We start from the raw sequence: 16,413 nt of genomic DNA, 5'->3' as shown, positions 1-16,413 counted from the left end.
TACATACCCTAAAACCCATTACTACTAGCTCTGATTTCGAGCAATTCCTTGTGATTCATCACTAACCAAATTACTGAAATATTCAAAACAATTTTATTTCTTAGAAATTATTCAAGGAGCTAACATTCCACAATTTCCATTTAAACTAAAAAAAATCATTCATATAATCACTAAATGCAAACACCGCCATTTCATTCAGGATTAGGAAACCGTCTCATGTACTTATTCAACTGTTTATAGTTCAACTCCTTGCCAGGAGTGACAATACCTTTATTGATTGTTTCCTTGGCGGTGGCTTTGCGATCCATATAAACTTTGTAGCAACGTTTGAATTGTGTGATTTCCTTGTGACACATTTTCTCCACGAAATCATTTTCTTTTAGACATGCAAAGAGTACAGACATCTCCTGCAGGCAGGCTACATCTGATCCAGAGTCGGCTTTACCACTCACCGTGTTCTTTAAACGCAGTGGTAAAATTTCTTGGAATGGAACTTCAGCCTCATTTTGGGGAGTGCGTGCTTGGCGCTTGGCAAAGAGGGCAGCAGTTGGTATGCGCATGCTATAGGTAATACAAGTAAAGCATTAGTGAAACTTGTACAATTTGTTGCAAAGAATAGTGTTTAATAAATAAACTATACCTGGATCCAAATTCTTATTGACAAAAATCCACAAATACGAAAAATATCCACCAGCCAAGCGGCCCCAGACCTGCGGTTGTTACGAAAGTCTCTTTTGTAAATACAAAGCTGGCATTAAAAACCACCGCCGTTACGTGATGGAAGCCTGGAATAAAGCAAAATGTGTGATAAAAATCGGAATGAAAACAAAAACGCAAACATGCTAGTAGGGTTGGCGAGACCGAAAACCAGAAAGGAGTAGGGCTTTAAAAATAGTTATACGTCGAAAAAAGTAAAACAAAATATAAGCGTAAACTTATTAATTAGTTGGTTTTTAGTTTTTATTTTATTAACCTTCAGGCATAGATGCTTTGTTCGTAACAGTGGACACCAGGAGCAAGTTTCATTTAAATACTCTTTCACTCCTTGTCCGAACCCCTAAGTCGGTGATTCAACTCCTCATCGAAGGCCACAATATTATCTATTCAATAGATCCGGCCACCTCATGGTAGAAGAGTACGGGTAGTTTCATCGACACAGATGCTGAGACAATGACCTGTCAAACTAATTTTGGAATTGAAATTTTTGAAAATTTATTATTGAAAAAATTTTCAAATTTGTAAAAATGGTTAAAAAATGCATATTATAACAAACTCCGAGTGTATAAAATTTATAGTTTATGAAACAAAATAAATCTTTAGAGAAATATGTAACATAATTCTGAACAGAAATGTAGAACTTTCATTCAATTTTCCCGTTTATTGTTTATGCATTCAAAATCAATGCAACAAGTTATTTTGTTTAATTGGTAATAAACAATTTGTTGTATTTGATTCAATAGTAATTCTGACATTACAATTCATAGAGGTTAGCCTCTTTTCTTTACTTCATTCAATCAAATGTTTACAATTTATTTCAAAATTATTCATTTGACAACATCGCATTGTCAAAATGTATAATTATAAATACATTGTACATACACCTATTAGAGATGGGAACCTGTTTTTTATGCAGTGAAATTTGACAAGGTAAATTACAGAAAATACAGAGCTGGGAATGCTAATTCGAAATGAGGTTATCTTTATTTCATTGTACCCTTACATTTCTATATTAACGAAAGGACTGAATCTAGTTCTGTTCGTGTCCTTCACGGAATAGTTTGATTTGAACATGCTCTTTTACGATCTATTGAACTCTACAGATCATTAAAAAGTCGATCTACGTATCCCTGATGAAAAAGAATAATAAATGTTTTTACAAACAATTAATTCGTTGTTATTCGCGTTATTCGTTTAGTTTATTAATTAAGTGTAATCGCTGTTAAACAATAATACAAAAACACCACATAAACAAAGTCAACACACACAAACAACAAAAATGAGTGTATCCGAGACAAATAATAGCAGCTCAACTGCAACTCCAGCAAATTATACACCAGCAACATCTAAAAGGCAATTACCAACCATCAACAATATATTTTATGTGTCCCTATACTTCGTTCTCTATGTATATGTATTGGGAGTTGTTCAGTTCCAAAATGATGTGTTGGGAAATTACTTTCCATTATATGATGAAGTGAAGAAACAAAAATTATAAATAGCATGTGTCTCTCATTGTATTGGGGTAAATGGGGAAATGAGCAATGCATCTTTCTAATTGGAACAAATATTGATTGCCTGTTTAGTATTGATTCATAAAGATCAATCAAAGATCTAATATTGGAATGGGAACAACTCTAGTTTAGTAAAAACTCTTAGATTTTTTCGAAATTTTTTCCAGAGGTAGGTATTTTTACCCTGATCCCGGGAAACTATTTTTTTCTTGGGGGACGGACCCGGGACCCCAGATTTTTGACCCAAAAGTCCGGGATCAAGACCCCGCCTGGACCCGGATCCACTTACCCGATATAGACAATATGGGTATCGATTGAAAGCTTATGGAAATACCTATCCAACAAGTGGTCACATGAAGGGGTAAGTTTTCATGGTTCGGAAGTTATAGTCAAATTATCGATTTTTTGGACCCGGATTTTTTATGAAACCCCCAAAAAGTCAAAAAAGGGCCCATTATGGGGGTCAACAAAATTGTTTCCAAATTATAGCTGACACTCTTACCTTTCCAAAATGCTACAATTTGTGCTAATACCTTTTTCGGTTCCAGAGATATGGGTCTTTCCATCCGCATAACCCGATTCTAACCAGTTCATTAAAATTATGTTTTTAATAAAAAAAAGTGTTTATTTCGCGTAGCAGTCGTCGGAATAACAAAAGTTTTCTAAATTTGGCACTTTTTGTAAATAGCCGGCCTTCGGCCGGGGCTTGAGATTTTCACCTATGGGTATGTCCGACCCCGGCTAACGCGAACAAAAGGTTCATAATTTCGGCACTCTTTGTAAATAGCCGGCCTTCGGCCGGGGCTTGAGATTTTTTCCTCTGGGTATGTCCTACACCGGCTAACGCGAACCAAAGTTTTCTAAATTGGATACCTTTTGTAAGTAGCCGGCCTTCGGCCGGGGCTTGAGATTTTCTCCTCTGGGTATGTCCTAAACCGGCTAACGCGAACCAAAGTTTTCTAAATTTGACACTTTTTGTATATAGCCGGCCTTCGGCCGGAGCTTGAGATTTTCTCCTCTGGGTATGTCCCACACCGGCTAACGCGAACCAAAGTTTTCTAAATTTGACACTTTTTGTAAATAGCCGGCCTTCGGCCGGGGCTTGAGATTTTCTTCTCTGGGTATGTCCCACACCGACTAACGCGAACCAAAGTTTTCTAAATTGGATACCTTTTGTAAGTAGCCGGCCTTCGGCCGGGGCTTGAGATTTTCTCCTCTGGGTATGTCCTACACCGGCTAACGCGAACCAAAGATTTCTGAATTTCATTCTTACGCAAAATATACCTTTTTTATTGAAAACATAGTTTTAATGAACTGGTTAGAATCGGGTTATGCGGATGGAAAGACCCATATCTCTGGACTCAGTAAAGGTATTAGCACAAATTGAACCTTTTTGGAAAGGTAGAAGTGTCAGCTATAATTTGGCATCAATTTTGTTGTCCCCCATAATGGACCCTTTTTGACTTTTTGGGGGTTTTATAAAAAATCCGGGTCCAAAAAATCGATAATTTGACTATAACTTCCGAACCGTAAGATCTTACCCCATCATGTGACCACTTGTTGGATAGGTATTTTCATAAGCTTTCCAACGATACCCATATTGTCTATATCGGGTAAGTGGATCCGGGTCTAGTAGGGGTCTCGAACCCGGACTTTCGGGTCAAAAATCTGGGGTCCCAGGTCCGTCCCCCAAGAAAAAAATAGTTTCCCGGGATCATGGTTAAAATACCTACCACTGAAAAAATTTTCGAAAAAATTGAAGAGTTTTTACTAAACTAGAGTTAAGCCTTGGAATGCATATTTTAATACTCCTACTTTATTTTGCTACATTCATTCTTTTATATTTATAGTGCTTTTTCCATTTGTTCTTTCTTATAGGCAATTATCCAGATTTCATCCTTACCATGGCAACAACATAATCTTATGTGAAGATAACACAGTGGCCTTTCGAAAGACCAGCTTTGCCGATGCTGTTACATTTTCCGAAAAACCATTGCAAATGGGTGAAATATTCCTCGTTGAAATTGAGAAAAACGAAAGAGGTTGGTCGGGCCATATGCGTTTGGGCCTAACACAGCTGCTCCCGGATGTGTTGGGATCAATGGAATCTGGTTTGCCACAATTTGCCCTACCCGATTTGGCGAATTTAGGTACCTGTTGGATATTTCCCATATCGAAATTTGAATCTCACACACTGACACCACGTTCAAATGCCGGTGATGGCGGTGGAGGAGGTGGTGATACGACAAACGATGGACAACCCTCTACAAGTTCAGCGGGAGCGACAAAAAGTAAGTTGTTTCGCAAAACGCACACATACATACATATATGAACAAAATTAACTTGAAATCAGTTAGGGGTCAATCGCCTTAGGCAGGTGAGATGTTTACTTTTAAAAATTGCAGTCACAAAAAAGCAGAGGAATATCAAACAGTGTCATGTATATTAAAATTAGTCACATTTTAAGGGGATTTTCAAGAAGCTTTACCATAATGAGTAAGGAAGAAAGTTTTTTGCAGAAACGGAAATGGTTTTTATTTATAATAATTATTTTCTGATTTCTAGTCATTTAATTCGACCTTTATTTTAAATTATTTTGTATGATTGAGCTTGAGTAATAATTATTTAAAAAAAAAGTAAGCGATATTTTGTATGACGTTCGGGCGAATCCTAATACTTGATTTACAGATGTCCTGCAATTTGGTGTACATGTCTAAAATAAGAAAATTGAGATTTTATTTGAGGGGACCTACAGTCTTTCAATAAGAAGATCTTTAAAAGAATATCTATATCTATATGATTTTTTCTATTTTTAAGTTGATATCTACGCTTCACTTGAAGAAAAAGCTTAAGAAATCGCTATTAGGACGAAGCAAAGCAATAGAGGAAACTCATCTTATCTTCTAAAATATATATGTCATAACAAAAATTTAATTCTTTTTTTTGAATGTTCTTTTAGGTAGTATCTTAGGTGAATCAATGTATGTGCGTACACCCCGTGGCATGATACCGAAACGTTTACTGAGACCAACAGCAGCTGATGGTATATTGCTGACAGACAAAGGATCACGCATTGGTGTTGTATTTATACCCACCGAAAATGATAAAACTAAAGGTGAAATGCACTTTATTATCAATGGGGTGGATCAGGGCCCTTGTACTCGAGACATACCATTGGATAAGGCACCACCGCTGCATGTGGTCATCGATGTGTATGGTACAACAAAACAAATACGTATCATACAGCTGTATGGCAGTAAGTAGTTATTCTTTACTAGATATGTACCAAATAATTCTGATTTCTTTTTTTTTCTTTTTATTTTTTTGCAGTTGTTTCCTTACAAAATGCTTGCCGTGATGCTATTCTATTGAATATGAAACCACAAAATATTGACAAATTACCATTGCCAGAACGTTTGAAGAATTTCCTTAAAGGTCAAGATTAAAGTTTAATATTAGAACATTTACTCAAAAAAAAAAAAAAAAAACTAACACAAAAGCAAACAAATTTGTATTACTAACACAAGCAGAAAACAACAAAAACAATGCAAAATAACTATATTGTTAGAGACAACAAAAAAATCCTTGATGATGATACTGGTGGTATAATATGAAATTATAAATTTCCTTATTATTTGATGAATAAAAAGTTAATCCTTTTTTATATATAAAATCCTATATTGTAATAAGAACAATTTTCCCACTTCCTTTTATTCTATACTTAATACATTCTCAGACTTATTATAATTCGCACAAACAACAATTCTAAATAGAATTACATTAAGTTTAATTTAATATACAAACATACAGCAAGAGCCAAGCATTTGTATAATCACAATTGAAAAATTGTATATAATATTTTATTATTATAATTTTTTTTAGAAATTAAAACAAAATTTCACACGAAAAATGAAATAAAATATCACATGTTTTCTTCCGTTTGAAAATGAAATCTTTATTATAACCTGGCTAGGAATGACTTATGAAGCAAAACAGGATTAAAAACAAAAAGACTCAACATCAGCTATTACAGATACTGAAACAAATTTATATGTAGGAGGCTCTTGTGTCAGAAGAGAATGTTGTACGGTACAATGTGCTTAGCTACCATGGCTTTGGTATTTTTTCTGTTCAAACAAATAATGTAAATGCAGGCATTGCATGTTGCAAAATTCAATTAAGACGGCATTGATTTAATTAGAAATAATTAATACCAGAATAGAAAAAATTACAGTGGAAGCAGACAGCCAGACCATTTGTTTTGTTATAGACCATTAACACCATTACCTTATACCCATACACATATACATGTGCAGTCAACACCATTGAGTGCAGTGTTTACAAAAAAAAACCGAAATCAAATTTGCAAAATAAACAACAAAAAAATAAAATGTTACCTTTATTGATAAGAAATTTATAATGCATAACAAAAGAAAAACAAAAATTACATATTATCCTATTAAAAGTTTATTATTATTGCCAATTATATATATTTATATATTATGAATATATTATTTAGACAATCCTCTTATGTTCTACGTGTATTGTTTAACAATCCATCTTTATTTAAAAATATTTTAAATAAACGTTTTTTCTACGTATTCTTAAGGCCAATTGTACATTCCATTTAAAGTTATTATTTTGTATTGAATATATAATAAAAAAAATACCTGGAAAAATATATGAGTTTTTTCGGAGTTAATGGAATTTGTGCATGTTTTAAAAAACATACATTCCTTGGGTAGGGTAGGGAGAATATTTATGGAACTCATATCAATTTTAAATGCCGTTTGTATAGAGTGAAGGCAAAATGGGCAAAGTAGAAACACTATCGGTCGATTTTACTTTTTTCCTAAAAATTTGAAAAAATGTTGGTAGCCGAGATTAGCGCCATTTTATCTGTATCTTCAGACAAGACTATCTAGCATCCCTATACGAAGGCATAGGAGAATGTTGGCATGGGAGCAACCTTTATTGCTGAAAACTCGATTCAATCCATAATTCCCTGACATGTTTGGCAAATATTGAAAAATGAGCTCGGGGTAAAGCCATTGAAATTCCAAAAAGTGCAAGAACGTACACCGCAACAGAAAGAAAATAGACTCAAAAGAGCTAAAGAGTTGCTTCGCTTTGCCGAAAGTGGTGAACTGCCGAATTTGGTTTTCTCCGAAGAGAAAAAATTCGTAAACAAAGAAAATGGTCGTGTTTACTTGCCAATTAGGTCAGCTGAAAATATGCACCTTCGGTTGGTCAACAGAACTCAAGCGCCGGCCAGGGTGATGGGCTGCCATAAGAGCCGATGATCGCTCGTGGCATCAGAATAAATGCCAAATATTATAGCGAAAATATTCTGGAGGGTGTATTAAAGCCTTGGTCACGCCAACATTTTGGCCGCAGATCTTGGACATTTCAACGGGACTCAGCACAATTGCACTCAGCACTCGCCAACCAAGAATGGTTACAAAAAAATGAGGTTCCTTTCTTCATATCCAGCGCACAATGACCATCAAAATCTCCGGATTCCAATCCGTTGGACTATTGTGTCTGAAGTATTTTGGCAAGCAAGGTTGGCACTAAAGAATACAAAAATATCGATCACCTCAAGCAAGCGCTTCGCCGAGAATGGGCCAAAATACCGCAGTACAACATTCGGGCAGCGTGTGACGGTTTCATTGGTCGTTTGAAGACCACAATTAGTGCCAAAAGTGACTAAGTCGAACAAATCTAAACTTATTCTAAAATTTGATGCTATTTCCGATATTTTTTGCTTTCATTCAATAAAATTTAAAAAAATGTAAAAATTATGGCGTTTGACTTTGTTGTTGTTGTTTTTTATCTCACCCTGTTTATAGCACCCGTAATGTGGAATCATTTCAATTTAAATACTTTCAAGGGATTAACGATTATGCTCGTATTTATGCATTTTGTCCATCAAAAAGAAATATAAAATATTTTCAAACAACACCTAATATCATAATTAGCCTTTGAATTAGAAGTACCTTCAAAATATATAAAAAAACATGTGTACATCAATTATTGTTTTCCAACAATCTACCTATAGTACAATAGGTATTTTTCTATTTATTTCCTTAATTTCACTTAATTATGATTAAAAAAATAAAATCTATTTTATTATTTATAATAAACAAAAACATATGGTTATACTTCTAAAAAGGTGAACGGGGTTCCTCCTACTTTTTATTCTTTTTTAATTTACCCATTTGATTCGATTTTTGTTTGAGTTTATTTTGTTTAATCGGTTTTCCTTCTAGCAATGCAGGTGAGGATGCAATCTCTTCGACATTTTTCGTTGATTTATTTTTCTTTTGAGGAGTAGCAACTTCCAAAGGTTTCTGTTCCTTTTTCTTCTCGGGCTTGACGGTAGCAGGCTGTTCTTGTCTGTTTTCTGGTTTATTCTTTTTTGTTTGTTGTTTTTCTTCCGATTTGTTGTGTTCTTTCTTCTCCTTGGGTTTTTGTTTTTCAATAGGTTGTTGTTTCTTTACCTCAACAGTCGTTTCTGTAGTCTCCTTGGATTTCTGTTTATTTTTCTTTTTATCTTTTTTAATGTTACTTGGTTGTTTCTGCTTCTGCTCGGGTTCTTTCACCTCCTCCTTTTGTCACTAACATTTTTCTTGGTTTTATTTTTGCCCTTATCCTTAATTTCTTCTCCGTTGCTCTTTTTGTTCTCTTCTGCCGGAACTTCCTTTTTCTTTTTGGGTACTTTTACCGGTGGCTCAAATACCTTAGCAATATATTTTTGTTTACTTTGCTCCAATTTTTGTTTTTTAATGGTCAAATCCAATTCACTTAGTACAGGTTTTCCGGCACGTTTGCCCAATTTTTTACCTTTGCCGGATTCCTCATCATTACCCTCTTCATTTTCGGCTTCAGCATTTAGCAGCTCAACATTTTCTTCACTAGTTGTGGCAATGCCATCATCCAATTGTTTCTCATCTTCCTCCTGCTGTTCTTTACTCACCGGTATGGTGTTGGAGAATTTCTTCAATTTTGCCACAAAGAAACCATCCATATTGTGAGTATGGGGGTAATAACGGCGAGTCAAATTCAAAGATGGATGGAATCTATATTGACGATATTTGGTGAAACCTTCAACACCAAAGTCAAGGCCAGTCGGTACCAATTTTACATTACGTTTCTTCAGAACGTAATCTATAACCCATTCGTTTTCTTCAGGCAATACCGAACATGTTGAGTAGACAATGTAACCCCCAGTTGCCGACTTGGCATCGGTACAATCGATGGCAGTAAGCAAGAGTTTACGCTGCAAATTATAACATCTCTGAACATCCACAGGGCATTTGGTGGTCTTAACACTGGGATCCTTGGAAACTACACCGGTACCAGTACAGGGAGCATCCAACAGAATTCTATCAAAACCTGTCATAATTTGTCTGAATTTGGCACCATCTTCACAGGAGACGATCGAATTGACAACACCCAAGCGGTGGAAATTGGCCACAACAGCCTTAATACGATCCTTATTGGCGTCATTGGCAAAGAGCACACCAGTGTTTTTCATTACGGCAGCAATGTGAGAACCTTTGCCTCCTGGGGCAGAGCACATATCCAAAATTCTTTCATTTTCTTGGGGAGCCAAAGCCATGACAGGCAGCATTGAGGAGGCACCTTGAATCATATAATGACCAGCTAAATATTCAGGAGTTGCACCCAAAGGCACTTGGGAACTGTAAATAACCAAACCAACTTTAGTCCATTTCCCCAAAGGATCCAAATTAACACCTCTATTAATTAAAGCGGCAGCTAGATCCCTTCTTCTGGTCTTCAGAGTATTGGTACGTATTGTCAACGGTCTAGCCACTTCGGAAGCTTCTAAATATTCCATAAGTTCACTCAAAGGGAACATGTCCATCAATTTGCCCATAAGGAATTCATTGTAGCTGTAGTATACGCACAAGTCTTTGCGCAACAGGTCCATGTAATCACTTCGGGGCCTGTCGGGTTGACGATATTTGTTGAAATCGGACAATACCAACGTGACATCCTTAATACGCTGTTGAATCTCTTGTAGAGTGATTTCTTTCTCCTCATCTTCTTCGGGGAATTGGAATATTTCTTGTTGGTCTACGGACATTTGCATTTCTTCTGCAGCCAATTTGGCTTCCTTAGCTTCACGTTTCTTCAATTTCTTATTTTCCTTTTCAATGGGTAATAGATCATCGTCATCATCATCGTCGTCATCTTCATCATCATCCTCATCGTCGTCATTTTCATCACCAGAAACATCAAAATCATCATCAGAGTTCGCATCATCGTCTGATAGGTCATCCAACTTTCCCAATTTAACCTCAGCTTCATCATCAGATTCCTCCTCTTCACCTTCTTCGTCATCGTCCTCGTCATCTTCATCCTCAATTTCTTCATCATCATCGCTAGCTTCTACTTCTTCTTCGTCATCACTACCTTCCTTAACTTCTTGTTCTTCTTCATCACTTTCCTCTTCCTCCTCATCTTCTTCAGCTTCTTTTTCAAGAAATTGTTTGCCGGCCTTCTTTTGCTTTGGCTTTAACCATTCCTTGTTTTCATCGGTAAAGCCTTTGACTTTCTTCTGTTGACCTTTGCTATTCTTTGCCACCACCTTTTTTGGTTGCTCTTCTTCCTCCGATTCCATCTCACTGTCATCTTCAACATGGCCATTACCATTTAGATTTTCCTTCTCCTCTTCTTCCTCACTATCACTGTGATATTCTTTCTGTTTTCTTTGCTGGAATTTCTTTTCTTTGGCCAATTTTTGTTTCTCTTTAATTATTTGTTTATTTTTCTGTCTTTTGGCTAAGCGCTGCTTTTGACGATGAGACAACTTTTTGTCCTCTTCCTCCATGGGAGCTATAGGGAAGAATTTGAGAATTTTAGAAATGTGACCAACAACTGTTGAGCTGTATGTGGTACTTACCAAACGATTTTTTGGGGAATGTGGGTGGTCCCTGTTTGCGGGCCTTACGGCCGGGTCCCTTTTTCACTTTCTCACTATATTCTGCTTTACGACCCATTGTTATTTGTGGGCTTTGCAATTATTTTCTTTAATAAAACACAATTGGAAATGTCGGAAAATTAAAAGTTTCGAAGCGTGGTAAAAAATGCACGTGGAGCAGAGAGAGAGCAAATATCAAATGAAAACAACAGCGAGCTAATGTCAAATTGACATTCTGATTGTTTTAAGTCGTGGCTGTGCTAAATGTAAGCGTGAAGCGTCAAACTAACGGATCCCATGGAAAAAATTGGAACTCGTGCAATTTAGAGTAATGATTTCACGACATGCATCAATGCACATTTAAACCAAAACAAGATTGAGTTATTGTCATGGGTAATGAACTGTTAAACCAATTTGGAAATTAAAAATTGTGAACGAAAATTTATTAAAATTCGTCAAAGTTGTTGAGAAATGATCGTGTTTACTTGCCAATTAGGTCAGCTGAAAATATGCACCTTCGGTTGGTCAACAGAACTCAAGCGCCGGCCAGGGTGATGGGCTGCCATAAGAGCCGATGATCGCTCGTGGCATCAGAATAAATGCCAAATATTATAGCGAAAATATTCTGGAGGGTGTATTAAAGCCTTGGTCACGCCAACATTTTGGCCGCAGATCTTGGACATTTCAACGGGACTCAGCACAATTGCACTCAGCACTCGCCAACCAAGAATGGTTACAAAAAAATGAGGTTCCTTTCTTCATATCCAGCGCACAATGACCATCAAAATCTCCGGATTCCAATCCGTTGGACTATTGTGTCTGAAGTATTTTGGCAAGCAAGGTTGGCACTAAAGAATACAAAAATATCGATCACCTCAAGCAAGCGCTTCGCCGAGAATGGGCCAAAATACCGCAGTACAACATTCGGGCAGCGTGTGACGGTTTCATTGGTCGTTTGAAGACCACAATTAGTGCCAAAAGTGACTAAGTCGAACAAATCTAAACTTATTCTAAAATTTGATGCTATTTCCGATATTTTTTGCTTTCATTCAATAAAATTTAAAAAAATGTAAAAATTATGGCGTTTGACTTTGTTGTTGTTGTTTTTTATCTCACCCTGTTTATAGCACCCGTAATGTGGAATCATTTCAATTTAAATACTTTCAAGGGATTAACGATTATGCTCGTATTTATGCATTTTGTCCATCAAAAAGAAATATAAAATATTTTCAAACAACACCTAATATCATAATTAGCCTTTGAATTAGAAGTACCTTCAAAATATATAAAAAAACATGTGTACATCAATTATTGTTTTCCAACAATCTACCTATAGTACAATAGGTATTTTTCTATTTATTTCCTTAATTTCACTTAATTATGATTAAAAAAATAAAATCTATTTTATTATTTATAATAAACAAAAACATATGGTTATACTTCTAAAAAGGTGAACGGGGTTCCTCCTACTTTTTATTCTTTTTTAATTTACCCATTTGATTCGATTTTTGTTTGAGTTTATTTTGTTTAATCGGTTTTCCTTCTAGCAATGCAGGTGAGGATGCAATCTCTTCGACATTTTTCGTTGATTTATTTTTCTTTTGAGGAGTAGCAACTTCCAAAGGTTTCTGTTCCTTTTTCTTCTCGGGCTTGACGGTAGCAGGCTGTTCTTGTCTGTTTTCTGGTTTATTCTTTTTTGTTTGTTGTTTTTCTTCCGATTTGTTGTGTTCTTTCTTCTCCTTGGGTTTTTGTTTTTCAATAGGTTGTTGTTTCTTTACCTCAACAGTCGTTTCTGTAGTCTCCTTGGATTTCTGTTTATTTTTCTTTTTATCTTTTTTAATGTTACTTGGTTGTTTCTGCTTCTGCTCGGGTTCTTTCACCTCCTCCTTTTTGTCACTAACATTTTTCTTGGTTTTATTTTTGCCCTTATCCTTAATTTCTTCTCCGTTGCTCTTTTTGTTCTCTTCTGCCGGAACTTCCTTTTTCTTTTTGGGTACTTTTACCGGTGGCTCAAATACCTTAGCAATATATTTTTGTTTACTTTGCTCCAATTTTTGTTTTTTAATGGTCAAATCCAATTCACTTAGTACAGGTTTTCCGGCACGTTTGCCCAATTTTTTACCTTTGCCGGATTCCTCATCATTACCCTCTTCATTTTCGGCTTCAGCATTTAGCAGCTCAACATTTTCTTCACTAGTTGTGGCAATGCCATCATCCAATTGTTTCTCATCTTCCTCCTGCTGTTCTTTACTCACCGGTATGGTGTTGGAGAATTTCTTCAATTTTGCCACAAAGAAACCATCCATATTGTGAGTATGGGGGTAATAACGGCGAGTCAAATTCAAAGATGGATGGAATCTATATTGACGATATTTGGTGAAACCTTCAACACCAAAGTCAAGGCCAGTCGGTACCAATTTTACATTACGTTTCTTCAGAACGTAATCTATAACCCATTCGTTTTCTTCAGGCAATACCGAACATGTTGAGTAGACAATGTAACCCCCAGTTGCCGACTTGGCATCGGTACAATCGATGGCAGTAAGCAAGAGTTTACGCTGCAAATTATAACATCTCTGAACATCCACAGGGCATTTGGTGGTCTTAACACTGGGATCCTTGGAAACTACACCGGTACCAGTACAGGGAGCATCCAACAGAATTCTATCAAAACCTGTCATAATTTGTCTGAATTTGGCACCATCTTCACAGGAGACGATCGAATTGACAACACCCAAGCGGTGGAAATTGGCCACAACAGCCTTAATACGATCCTTATTGGCGTCATTGGCAAAGAGCACACCAGTGTTTTTCATTACGGCAGCAATGTGAGAACCTTTGCCTCCTGGGGCAGAGCACATATCCAAAATTCTTTCATTTTCTTGGGGAGCCAAAGCCATGACAGGCAGCATTGAGGAGGCACCTTGAATCATATAATGACCAGCTAAATATTCAGGAGTTGCACCCAAAGGCACTTGGGAACTGTAAATAACCAAACCAACTTTAGTCCATTTCCCCAAAGGATCCAAATTAACACCTCTATTAATTAAAGCGGCAGCTAGATCCCTTCTTCTGGTCTTCAGAGTATTGGTACGTATTGTCAACGGTCTAGCCACTTCGGAAGCTTCTAAATATTCCATAAGTTCACTCAAAGGGAACATGTCCATCAATTTGCCCATAAGGAATTCATTGTAGCTGTAGTATACGCACAAGTCTTTGCGCAACAGGTCCATGTAATCACTTCGGGGCCTGTCGGGTTGACGATATTTGTTGAAATCGGACAATACCAACGTGACATCCTTAATACGCTGTTGAATCTCTTGTAGAGTGATTTCTTTCTCCTCATCTTCTTCGGGGAATTGGAATATTTCTTGTTGGTCTACGGACATTTGCATTTCTTCTGCAGCCAATTTGGCTTCCTTAGCTTCACGTTTCTTCAATTTCTTATTTTCCTTTTCAATGGGTAATAGATCATCGTCATCATCATCGTCGTCATCTTCATCATCATCCTCATCGTCGTCATTTTCATCACCAGAAACATCAAAATCATCATCAGAGTTCGCATCATCGTCTGATAGGTCATCCAACTTTCCCAATTTAACCTCAGCTTCATCATCAGATTCCTCCTCTTCACCTTCTTCGTCATCGTCCTCGTCATCTTCATCCTCAATTTCTTCATCATCATCGCTAGCTTCTACTTCTTCTTCGTCATCACTACCTTCCTTAACTTCTTGTTCTTCTTCATCACTTTCCTCTTCCTCCTCATCTTCTTCAGCTTCTTTTTCAAGAAATTGTTTGCCGGCCTTCTTTTGCTTTGGCTTTAACCATTCCTTGTTTTCATCGGTAAAGCCTTTGACTTTCTTCTGTTGACCTTTGCTATTCTTTGCCACCACCTTTTTTGGTTGCTCTTCTTCCTCCGATTCCATCTCACTGTCATCTTCAACATGGCCATTACCATTTAGATTTTCCTTCTCCTCTTCTTCCTCACTATCACTGTGATATTCTTTCTGTTTTCTTTGCTGGAATTTCTTTTCTTTGGCCAATTTTTGTTTCTCTTTAATTATTTGTTTATTTTTCTGTCTTTTGGCTAAGCGCTGCTTTTGACGATGAGACAACTTTTTGTCCTCTTCCTCCATGGGAGCTATAGGGAAGAATTTGAGAATTTTAGAAATGTGACCAACAACTGTTGAGCTGTATGTGGTACTTACCAAACGATTTTTTGGGGAATGTGGGTGGTCCCTGTTTGCGGGCCTTACGGCCGGGTCCCTTTTTCACTTTCTCACTATATTCTGCTTTACGACCCATTGTTATTTGTGGGCTTTGCAATTATTTTCTTTAATAAAACACAATTGGAAATGTCGGAAAATTAAAAGTTTCGAAGCGTGGTAAAAAATGCACGTGGAGCAGAGAGAGAGCAAATATCAAATGAAAACAACAGCGAGCTAATGTCAAATTGACATTCTGATTGTTTTAAGTCGTGGCTGTGCTAAATGTAAGCGTGAAGCGTCAAACTAACGGATCCCATGGAAAAAATTGGAACTCGTGCAATTTAGAGTAATGATTTCACGACATGCATCAATGCACATTTAAACCAAAACAAGATTGAGTTATTGTCATGGGTAATGAACTGTTAAACCAATTTGGAAATTAAAAATTGTGAACGAAAATTTATTAAAATTCGTCAAAGTTGTTGAGAAATGCATATCAAACAAATGGCGTAATATAAAAAAAAAACATATAAAAATCTACTTATTTTTAAATATACATTAAAAGGATTTTGACATAACGATGTTCTCCAGCGTTGATGCAAAGACTTCAAAGAAAGTAGAAAAATGCATCTCTGTGCTGGAGTCTTATAGTTTTCAATAGACTTTTATAAAATTGTATTCAAGGAGTAGTTTTACCTTTTGTAATAGTACCATGGATGCATCTACCTGCATTCTTCTACCATGTTTATTGTGTTCTCTTATTGTATGTTTAGGTTGGATCTTTTTGCCGAATTAACCTTCTTTATGAAGATTAATTTGACGCATACGAAATGGTATTGATACGTACTACCATGGTACAATCAGGAGGTAGAACAGCTTCGTAAAACTACAGAAATACAGCACTGAGGCTATGCCCGCTTCTTGTCAGAATTTTTCAAAATTATATCCAACAAGTTGTATTCATTTATTTGATATTTTTTGTTAATTTTTAAATTGAGTCAAATATCGCGAAAGATGAATGAAA

General features: G+C 36.3%; 4 protein-coding genes across 4 annotated transcripts; 1 reads left to right on the top strand and 3 right to left on the bottom strand.

Moving 5' to 3' along the window:
• Positions 1-70: 70 nt before the first annotated feature.
• LOC101892612 (small ribosomal subunit protein mS37) lies at positions 71-801 on the bottom strand. The gene is made up of 2 exons (XM_005180904.4): positions 641-801; positions 71-561 (listed from the first exon to the last, which is right to left on the bottom strand). The coding sequence occupies exon 2, from the start codon at positions 558-560 to the stop codon at positions 192-194; it is 369 nt and encodes a 122-aa protein (XP_005180961.1). The 5' UTR covers position 561; positions 641-801; the 3' UTR covers positions 71-191.
• A 1,016-nt stretch (positions 802-1,817) lies between these two features.
• LOC101892438 (neuralized-like protein 2) lies at positions 1,818-6,850 on the top strand. Its single transcript, XM_005180903.4, has 4 exons — positions 1,818-2,070; positions 4,110-4,522; positions 5,191-5,487; positions 5,562-6,850. The coding sequence occupies exons 1-4, from the start codon at positions 1,997-1,999 to the stop codon at positions 5,675-5,677; spliced, it is 900 nt and encodes a 299-aa protein (XP_005180960.1). The 5' UTR covers positions 1,818-1,996; the 3' UTR covers positions 5,678-6,850.
• A 1,841-nt stretch (positions 6,851-8,691) lies between these two features.
• Positions 8,692-11,563, bottom strand: LOC131801402 (probable 28S rRNA (cytosine-C(5))-methyltransferase). The gene is made up of 2 exons (XM_059120103.1): positions 11,164-11,563; positions 8,692-11,096 (listed from the first exon to the last, which is right to left on the bottom strand). The coding sequence occupies exons 1-2, from the start codon at positions 11,258-11,260 to the stop codon at positions 8,833-8,835; spliced, it is 2,361 nt and encodes a 786-aa protein (XP_058976086.1). The 5' UTR covers positions 11,261-11,563; the 3' UTR covers positions 8,692-8,832.
• Positions 11,564-12,489: 926 nt separating this feature from the next.
• On the bottom strand, positions 12,490-15,774 carry LOC101892269 (probable 28S rRNA (cytosine-C(5))-methyltransferase). Its single transcript, XM_005180902.4, has 2 exons — positions 15,390-15,774; positions 12,490-15,322 (listed from the first exon to the last, which is right to left on the bottom strand). The coding sequence occupies exons 1-2, from the start codon at positions 15,484-15,486 to the stop codon at positions 12,648-12,650; spliced, it is 2,772 nt and encodes a 923-aa protein (XP_005180959.1). The 5' UTR covers positions 15,487-15,774; the 3' UTR covers positions 12,490-12,647.
• Positions 15,775-16,413: the final 639 nt, after the last annotated feature.

The sequence above is a fragment of the Musca domestica genome, unplaced genomic scaffold (genome assembly GCF_030504385.1).
Source record: "Musca domestica strain aabys unplaced genomic scaffold, Musca_domestica.polishedcontigs.V.1.1 16, whole genome shotgun sequence".
Lineage (NCBI taxonomy): Eukaryota > Metazoa > Arthropoda > Insecta > Diptera > Muscidae > Musca > Musca domestica.
Note: the sequence above shows the minus strand (reverse complement) of the source record. Positions and strands in the feature narration are given on the sequence as shown.